At 38.7% G+C, this 10,104-nt stretch overlaps 1 protein-coding gene across 2 annotated transcripts in view; it reads left to right on the top strand.

The window, feature by feature from the left end:
• The first annotated feature begins 277 nt into the window (after positions 1-277).
• Positions 278-10,104, top strand: part of LOC101505309 (BEACH domain-containing protein C2) — a 40,075-nt gene continuing 30,248 nt past the window's right edge. The window contains exons 1-4 of one of the 2 annotated variants that reach the window (XR_012162207.1): positions 278-545; positions 2,207-4,290; positions 5,081-5,868; positions 6,915-7,616. Coding sequence is in view for 1 of the 2 variants with exons in the window: in XM_004492597.4 (XP_004492654.1) it covers positions 2,265-4,290; positions 5,081-5,868; positions 6,915-7,616 (3,516 nt within the window). In the remaining variant the exon portion in view is untranslated. The remainder of the gene's footprint in view (positions 546-2,206; positions 4,291-5,080; positions 5,869-6,914; positions 7,617-10,104) is intronic. The other variant, XM_004492597.4, reaches the window with a different exon arrangement.

The raw sequence follows: 10,104 nt of genomic DNA, 5'->3' as shown, positions 1-10,104 counted from the left end.
TACAGTGTTACTTTTTTTGTTGTTGTTGTAATTTAGTCACTATAATATTTTAACATTCATGATTTAATCGGATAAATCTAATAACATTCCGGTGATAATGGATAACCCTCCATCGCAATTTATAAAGGATTAAAACATTTACAAATAGACATATTCAAAATATGCAAGATTTGTTTATAATTATTTCATTTAAACTGATGTAAAAACGAGAAAAAAATAAAGATTAAAAAAATTAAAAGTAATAAGATAAGAAATGAACTCGGTAAGAAGACGAAACCAGAGTAGACAACTGAGTATATCTGTAAGAATTAAGAAACGAGGCCAAATTGCAGACATCAGTATACATAGCTTCAACTAGCCAACCAACCAAAACGGCAACACCAACAACCTCTATCTCCTCCTTCTTCCTCACTCTCCCTCTCTCGCTCCTAATTCTCAATCTTTGATTCTCTCTCTCCACACTTTCTCTCTCATTGCCATCGAATCCTCGATCTGAACCTCACGATCGAACCTAAACCAAACTCCGAGCCAGAATCTTCTAGAAGGTACGCGAAACTCTAACCGCTCTCTATTTCTACGTGTTTCCAAAGCAGCATCGTCGATTCTATTGCGATCCGTGCATTTTGTTGTACGGAGGAGGAGTCACCAAGCTCCGATCGAATTGCGTGTGAGAATGCTCCCGATTATATTGAGATCTACTGTTTCTCGATCTCCTTTTTGCAATGCGAGGCGATCTAAGCTGTTTTGATTTCCTTAGTTTGTCGTTTGAGCAAGATCTAGTGGTGACTTCTTTTTTTGTCGTTTTAACTAAACGACGACTTTTCATTTTTTTGTGCATTGTATGATTTGAATTGTTGTTTTACATAATTTTATTGTGTTCTCATTGATTTGCTTAGGATGCAGTTGAATTGAACTTAATCTAACTAATTATCAACATTTGCTTGAATTGAACTTCAATGTTTAGAATCTGTATATACTATTTATTGGCTTAGCTAAACACTGTTGCGGGTCTCAGTGTTAGTAATTTTGAGCTTCAAGTTTTGTGAAACTTTACTTCTTGTGAATTTGTTCTCAAACCTTAGGCATTGAACTTGTCAGTCGAGCTGGCTGAGTAAGTTAATGAATTAATTTTATTGTAGTGTACTGTAGAGTTTCGTATTCGTAAGAATTCTTTCAGCTGTATAATGATTTATGGTGTGTTCAGTCATACTGAAGCTTGTCTTTGTTGATTTTGAGTTAACGTACTGGACCCAATTTTCCCCTTTGGTGCTAGGGGACTTGATGAGTTGTCATTGTCAAAAGTTTATGGTTTACATGTGGAGTTGCTTAACTCACTTTTGGTAGGTCGTATCATCATGCTGCTTCAACTTTAAGTAACTTAGCATGTTTCTACTTCAATGGTGCATTCATTTAAGAACATAAGATGGGTCCCACATGTTCTTACTTAGAAGTCATTTTTTATTCTTCAGCAACTAACTGTCCTTTCATGTGGCGGCCATATGTATGCTCAAATGGTGAAAATCAATAAGGACCGTTTCTTAAAGTTAAACAGCCCATTAAGGCACTCCCATTGGAGATGCTCTTAGTTAGCTAAGACTGATAAATGTTTCACAATTGATCAAGTCTCTGGTATGTAGAAAAAGGTTGGTCATTGCAGTGTTGTTAAATGGCGGTCATGGCGCCGCCGTTCCGCCATGGCATGGTGAATTTTTGGACAACCACCATAGGTAATTTGTGAAGGAATGTCCACCATGGCGGCGCGATAGGCCGCAATGCCATGTTTATATGGCGGACTTTTGGCCTTCCACCATATTCCTCCATCCGCCATCGACAACATTGGGTCATTGAATTTATACCCTTTTGGGTTCATTTTATGTATACACACACGGGTTTACATATTGATACTCTTTTTTTCCTATCTTTTTGATTGCTGTCTTCCCATACGGACCATGGTGTTCTTGTTTGAAAAATTGACATATGCCTGTTCTTTAAAAAGGATTGCCGTAAAATTCACTGTTTATTATTATTATTATTATTATTATTATTATTATTATTATTATTAATTTGTTCTTGTGGTGACTTATCTGATCCCATCTCTACCCTAGCATAACATATGGGTGCTTTAACTGTATAGATCACTATGGTATCCATATCTTGAATATTTTGGTCTGTTGATCTCTCTCTGAATTTACTTTATTACATCCAGGTGGATTGGGTTTTCATAATTGGAATGAATATTTGTTAGCTTCTTCAGAAATAGCATAATGGAAGAGGAGGAAGAGCCAAAAGAGATGGAAATATCTAGTAATGAATTAGATTCTCATGGAGTAGTAGATAGTGATATAAAACAATTTATTGAGAGTCCTCATCAGGAAAGTGTAAATGCTAGCAGTAGTTTTGAGGTTGAACATGTAGATGAAAAGGTACGCTTGCATGATCAAAGTGTTGATTCCGCAACTACAGTTATGGTTGAGGACCAGTTTGAGCAAGTATCTTTGAAAGATCAAGACAAGAATAATGAGTCTGATGATTCAAACCGATCACCGGGTTCTGATAAAAGACAACACTCAGATGGTGGATACGCAGAGGATTCTCGATATTCATCTGGGTCATGCTCAGTAGAGTATGATTCTTCCCTAGTTGCTGACCTGCATCTTGATAATCTTTCTCATAGCCCTGGGTCAGATGGGCATTTTGGTCACACAAACAAGCAGTTTTCTCCATCAATTAGTTTTGATTCTACTGGATATTCTCCTGTGAAATCTCCACCAAAGTCCAGGCAAAAACATACAAAGCCGAATGTATCTCCAGAGTTGCTGCATCTAGTTGATTCTGCTATTATGGGGAAACCTGAAGGTATGGATAAGATAAAGAATATTGCAAGTGGTGTAGAAATTTTTGAGAGTGGTGAAGAAATGGACAGTGTACCTTTCTTAATTGTTGATTCACTTCTTGCAACAATGGGTGGTGTTGAAAGTTTTGAGGAGGATGAGGATAATAATCCTCCGAGTGTAATGTTGAACTCCCGTGCTGCCATTGTGTCAGGTGAGCTTATTCCTTGGCTTCCTTACGTAGGTGATAATGATGATGTCATGTCACCAAGGACTAGGATGGTTAGGGGACTACTTGCCATAATAAGGGCTTGCACTAGAAATAGAGCAATGTGCTCATCGGCTGGTCTGTTAGGAGTATTGTTGAAAACAGCTGAAAAGATTTTTACAGTGGATGTTGGCTTAAATGGACAAATGAGGTGGGATGGAACTCCTCTGTGCCACTGTATACAGTACTTAGCGGGCCATTCTCTCAGCGTAAGTGATCTCTATAGATGGTTTCAAGTCATTACTAAAACACTTACCACAATTTGGGCTCCACGATTAACACTAGCATTGGAGAAAGCAATAAGTGGAAAGGAGTCAAGAGGACCAGCTTGCACCTTTGAGTTTGATGGTGAAAGTTCTGGTTTGCTTGGTCCTGGTGAGAGCCGTTGGCCATTTGTCAATGGATATGCTTTTGCAACATGGATCTATATTGAATCATTTGCAGACACATTGAATACAGCTACAGTTGCTGCTGCGATTGCTGCAGCTGCATCGGCTAGGTCAGGCAAATCATCAGCCATGTCAGCTGCTGCTGCAGCTAGTGCGCTTGCTGGCGAAGGTACAGTGCACATGCCACGGCTATTCAGTTTTTTATCTGGTGATAATCAGGGTATAGAGGCATATTTTCATGCTCAATTTTTGGTTGTTGAAACTGCTAGTGGAAAGGGAAAAAAGTCATCTTTGCATTTTACCTATGCTTTCAAACCACAATGCTGGTACTTCGTTGGTCTTGAGCATATAGGCAAGCATGGAATTCTTGGCAAAGCAGAAAGTGAAGTCAGGTTATATGTAGATGGATCTTTATATGAAAGTCGTCCTTTTGAGTTCCCTCGAATTTCAAAACCTCTGGCATTTTGCTGCATAGGAACTAACCCTCCTCCTACTATGGCTGGTTTGCAACGTCGTCGTCGTCAATGTCCTTTGTTTGCTGAGATGGGACCTGTTTACATTTTCAAGGAACCAATTGGTCCAGAAAGAATGTCAGGCCTGGCTTCTAGAGGCGGGGATATGTTGCCTTCTTTTGGTAATGCAGCTGGGCTACCATGGCTAGCAACAAATGCCTATGTACAGAGCAAGGCAGAGGAAGGTGCGCTTCTAGATGCGGAAATTGGAGGTTGCATTCATCTGCTCTATCACCCTAGTTTGCTCAATGGGCGTTTCTGTCCAGATGCTTCACCCTCTGGTGCTTCAGGTTAGAGAACGTTAATCAATATTTTTTTCTTCTGTGTTATAAAGTGGATATTTAAACACTGCATAAATGCATATTGATTTTTTGTGCAGAAAGATACCTGATAAATAATCTCGGAAAAGTTAGCTTGTAGGTTTATGTGATCAAAATAAAAAATGTTTTACTATATTTTGGGTTGGAATTCATAAGCACTACAATGGATGTTGTTTCTCTAGTACTGAAGTTTTTTGTTGCATATATTTATTAATAATATGGTTTCTAGCATAGCTCATTGTCTTCTTTGGTTCTGCATCTCTAATCTGAAAGTTTGTTTTCATTTATTTTACATCAATAGACATAACTGTGAATTTGGAGGGATCACAAACAGTGTAGAACTTGGATTAAGCTCATTTATATATGCATATAAAGTTGCGTAATTGTTTACAAAAAGTATTACAATGAATATTAATTAAATTAAAGTGGGTAAAAAGTATATAATTCATTAAGGAATAGACTTATCTTTCTAGGCTTTTTGTCTTAAAGATACACAAATTAATTTGTTAAGGCCTGTGGCTTATATGTATGTACCACTCCTTTATTGGTTCTTTACTCGTCCATATCTTCTTAATAGACCTATTCCTGTGAACAATGTTAGCTATTACAAGTGTTTAATATAGCACTACCAACCATTTGCGGGATCAACAATTACATGTATTTATTGTCAGCAATACAATTTTTTTTTCTATGCACCAAGGCTTGAATAATTTGCTGCATCAATCTCTGCTCTTCTTATGGACCCTACATTATGATTCAGGAATGCTTCGACGTCCAGCTGAGGTTCTTGGGCAAGTCCATGTTGCTACCCGAATGCGACCTGCGGATGCTTTGTGGGCATTGGGCTATGGTGGTCCCTTGTCTTTGCTTCCTGTGACAGTAAGCAATATAGACGAGGATACTCTTGAACCACTGCAAGGGAATTTTCCTCTGTCTTCAGCCACCACATCTCTTGCTGCCCCAATATTTAGAATTATATCCATGGCTATTCAACATCCAAGGAACAATGAAGAGTTGTCTCGTGGTAGAGGGCCTGAGGTTCTGTCAAAAATTTTGAATTACCTTCTCCAAACTCTATCTTCACTTGATGTTGGAAAGCATGATGGTGTAAGAGATGAGGAACTTGTTGCTGCTGTTGTTGCTGTTTGTCAATCTCAGAAGATCAACCATACACTTAAAGTGCAGCTCTTCGCAACATTGCTGTTAGATTTAAAAATTTGGAGTTTGTGTAGTTATGGCATACAAAAGAAGCTTCTATCATCACTTGCAGACATGGTTTTCACAGAGTCAACAGTAATGCGTGATGCCAATGCCATTCAAATGCTTCTTGATAGCTGCAGAAGGTGTTATTGGATTGTTCATGAAATTGACTCGGTGAATACTTTTTCTCCATCTGGGGCAACACGTCCTGTTGGTGAAATCAATGCGTTGGTTGACGAGCTCTTAGTGGTAGTTGAACTTTTAATAGTGGCAGCTCCTCCTTCTTTGGTCTCAGCCGATGTTCGATGTTTACTTGGATTCATGGCTGACTGTCCACAACCCAATCAGGTAAAGTAGGGTCCCTACATTGAATGTTTTTCACTCTTTTTTTGTGAGGTAATAAGAAGGCATTGCTAGTTAGACATGATGCTAGAATAACACAACAAAAACGACACCAAATCCTTTTCTCATTAGAAAGTCGGCTACAAATATCAGTTTTATTTTATTTTTTTAATGAAAAGGAGAAAGACTACTTACTACCTTCGGTCCTTTTTATAAGAGACAATTGAGTTATTATTTGGTCAACAAAAGTTGATGTATTTGGTCCACAATATAAACCAAATACACCAAATTTTGTTAACTAAATTATAACTCAATTGTCTCTTATAAAAAGGACCGGAGGGAGTATTAGATAAGAAAAGTCACAGGCACAAGTAGAGCCTATACCAATGCACTCTACAGTCAAGCCAGTTGATGAGATAACAGAAATCAGAAATCAGAACCCAAACTCAAGTTAAACCAGAACAAAAATAAACCAAAACAATGCTAATAGAATTACACCTACTCCAGCCAAAACAACCCATTACTAAGGCAATGCCATTAGCAGCACAACATAAAGCAGTGAAACCAGTACTAATACCCTGATAGGTTAGTTAAGTACCAGTCTGTTCTATCATGTCCCCATTGTTAGGGAACCAGTTTGCTGCACCTAAATCTGCATAAGATTCCAATCTTCTCATGTTATATATTCTTCTTCCTTCCTTTTTTAATAACTCAAGACTTAAGCTTTATGCCAAACAGTAAATCTAAAACAAAAGCTCGTACAGCAGTATCCCAAAGTCATACTTCTACGTTGACACACCTGGTACTGGTGGTTATCATCTAGTCAATGTAGAAATGCCCAGCTTGCTGAAATCTACATACCTGAAGTAGCGTTATTGGATGCAAGTAATATGCATGTTCTGGCATTAATTACTAGTCTCATTTTTAGTGGTTCTTATGTAGTTTGAAAAATCCAACATGAACTTATAATGCTTAGTTTGATTTGAATTTTTTTTTTTTTACGATTATCTAAACAAAATCATCATTCATTAATTAATCGCTTCGTTTTTCAGGTTGCTAGGGTGTTGCATCTCTTCTACAGGTTGGTTGTCCAGCCTAATGCATCTAGGGCTCACACATTTGCAGAAGAATTTCTAGCATGTGGTGGGATAGAAACTCTTCTTGTTCTCCTCCAGAGGGAAGCTAAAGCTGGAGATAGTGCTGTAATGGAATCATTTTCAAAGAATCACGAACTTGAAAAAACAGAAATTGATGGCAGTAATGAAAATGCTGAAAGAAGTCAGGATGATGAAGGATCAGAGGATAAAAGTGAAACCAACTTACTAGACAATGATAAACGCTCTCAATCTGTTGATAGTAGCAATAGTCCCGGTCCTAGTTCTCCAGATATTAACAGTGACAGGATGGCATTTACCTCTGAAATTCCTTCTGTCAAGAATCTTGGAGGCATTAGTCTATCCATTAGTGCTGACAGTGCTAGAAAAAATGTTTACAATATTGATAAAAGTGATGGCATTGTTGTAGGGATCATTGGTCTCTTAGGTGCTTTAGTAGCTTCAGGACAACTGAGATTTGTTTCACGAGCTGGTCCTGATACAACAAGCAACATTTATGGTGTTGAAATCCATGATAGGGGTGGTACTATGTTTGAAGACAAGGTTTCTCTGCTACTCTATGCTTTACAGAAGGCTTTTCAAGCAGCACCCAACAGGCTAATGACGAACAATGTTTACACAGCTTTGTTGGCTGCCTCGGTATGGCTATTTTTTTCTAGCATATCCCCTTTGCATAAGCCAATGGAAACACATGTCAGTGGCAGTACCCTTATACTGCTTCCCAAATGGAAATGATCTTTTTTTTGTTATTGTTGAATGAGAAGAAAATATTGGGAGACGTGTTGAATAATCCGTGTGTTTCAACTACACAACGGAAGTTCTTTATATAGATTTTATGTGATAAATACACATAATGACATGAATACTTACAGCGATAGGAATTCTTACAGACTTTCTATTTATGTGCATACTAATATTTTATTTTTAACACTCCCCCTAAAGCTGGAGCATATAAATGAAATGCACCCAGTTTGTTACATATATAACTAATTCTAGGAGGCTTCCCCTGATTAGGTATGAGTTTGACATTTGGATCCATAGGAGTATCAACTGGCTTGACATTTTATAGACGTGTTTCTTCAAGAATATCCATAACATATTTTCTTTGTGAAATTACAAGACCATCCTTAAATTGGGCTTACTTCAATACCCAAAAAATAACGAAGTTTACCGAGGTCTTTAGTCTGAAACTGAGTTGACAGATGTTTCATCTGGAGTATTCCTTGCTGATCATTACCAGTTATGACAATGTCATCCCCATAAACAATACGATAGATGCACCATTGGACTGAGTAACGATAAAATACAAAGTGATCGACTTTACTATGAATCATACCAAACTCTTGTACTACCAAGCTGAATCTGTCAAACCAAACTCTAGGAGACTGTTTCAAACCATAAAGGGACCTGTGTAGTCGACAAATCATGGTGGAAGACTCCCTATGAGCAACAAGCCCTGGTGGTTGCTCCATATAAACTTCTTCTTCAAGATCACTGTGCAAAAAGTGTTTTTAATGTTAGGTTGATGGAGAGACCAATGTCGAATTGCTGCAATGGAGAAAAATAGTCTGGATAGTATGAGGGGAATCTGTGGCAGAGTATGTCTTGGATGATGGAGAAAGGTAATAGAGGCCTTGAGACTCATCTGATGCCAATCGCCTGTCTCAAACTCTGGTCCTGCAGGGTTACATTACCATTAGTGAAAGTAATAATACAGTCATGGGACCGAGTCAATCGATTAACTGAAAGTAAATTAAAAGGGCATCCAGGTACATAGAGAACAAATGCAATTGAAATGAAAGGGAGAATTTGGACAGTGCCAACCCCTTGAGGCCGGGTTTGAGAGCCATTGGTAGAAGTTATAGTAGGTAAAAAACCATATGTAGAGAGAGAAGAAAAAAGACCTTTATTACCAGTGACATAATCAAGAAACAAAGGGTCGAGAGAAGATGAGTGAGAGAGGTAAACAAATGAATTACCATTGTGTGCAACCAAAGTAGTAGAACTACAGTTCTGATGACTCTGAACCCACCTGAGGAAATCTTCATTATTTGTCGGGGAGCCCTGTGGAGATGGTGTAGTTTGAATAGTGGCAGAAGGATCAAGCTGAGTTGCATTTATCGAAGGCGAAGACTTACCATGCAACTTCCAACAACGATCAATAGTGTGTCTAAGCCAATTACAATGCCCACACTTGGGACGAGGCTTAGAGTTGGACGGTTCTCCACGAGAGCGACTCTGATTATGTCCGAGAGATGCAATGGCAACAGTGTCACCCGAAGCTGAAGTAATAGAGGGCTCAACTGGATGTTTTGCTGGTACTTGAAGGAGGATGCTGAGTTAGTAGACATATCCGAAACAGTAACATACTCCAAAATTTGATCACGAGTTGCAGAGTACTTCTGAGGCAGGCCATAGAGTGCAAGAAGCACAAAGAAGGTGTTGCGTTGATCCAACTCCTTTTGTTCAACTGGATACTTGCAGTAGGAGGGAAAAACTCATTAAAATCATGAAGTGAACTATGAACGGTGCCAAGATATGAAGAAATAGAGTCATCTATTATATTCGGAGTAATGATATTCAACAAGCGGTGACAAACTCCATAGAGACGTTGAGTGTCATTTGTGTAGAGTGCCTTTGCCAGACTCCAAACTGATTCACACGTGAGATGTGGATGGAAAATCGGTTTAACATTTGGTTGAAGTGTAGATTTAATGACACTGCACAACTGAGCATCTATCTGCTTCCATTTTGATGTTTTAGCCGCAACTACCTTTTCAGGATTTTGGGTGAGATGATCCTCGTAACCTTGACCAAGCATCCATAGTTTGATGTCGGTGGTCCAACTGTCACAATTCGATCATTCAAATTTTCGACAGAGACAGGAAAGGTGATGTATATGGTAAAGATGCTCTTTGTTTCAGACAGAGACGTCGTGGTTGGTAAAGAGTGCCAGAGAACGCTTCTGGACCGGGATGACAGGGGCTGTTTGAACTGGAACTCGTATATCCGTGACTCGAAACTGAAAACTTAGGGCATATATGGAATTAGAGGGTTGTTGACGATGAGCGTTGAGGGGTGGGCCAATCTGGGGTGTACGACGCTGCTTGAGTAGTCGTTCGTTGGA

Source organism: Cicer arietinum, chromosome 3 (genome assembly GCF_000331145.2).
Source record: "Cicer arietinum cultivar CDC Frontier isolate Library 1 chromosome 3, Cicar.CDCFrontier_v2.0, whole genome shotgun sequence".
In the NCBI taxonomy this organism is placed as follows: domain Eukaryota; kingdom Viridiplantae; phylum Streptophyta; class Magnoliopsida; order Fabales; family Fabaceae; genus Cicer; species Cicer arietinum.
This window is presented reverse-complemented; position numbering and strand designations above follow the sequence as displayed.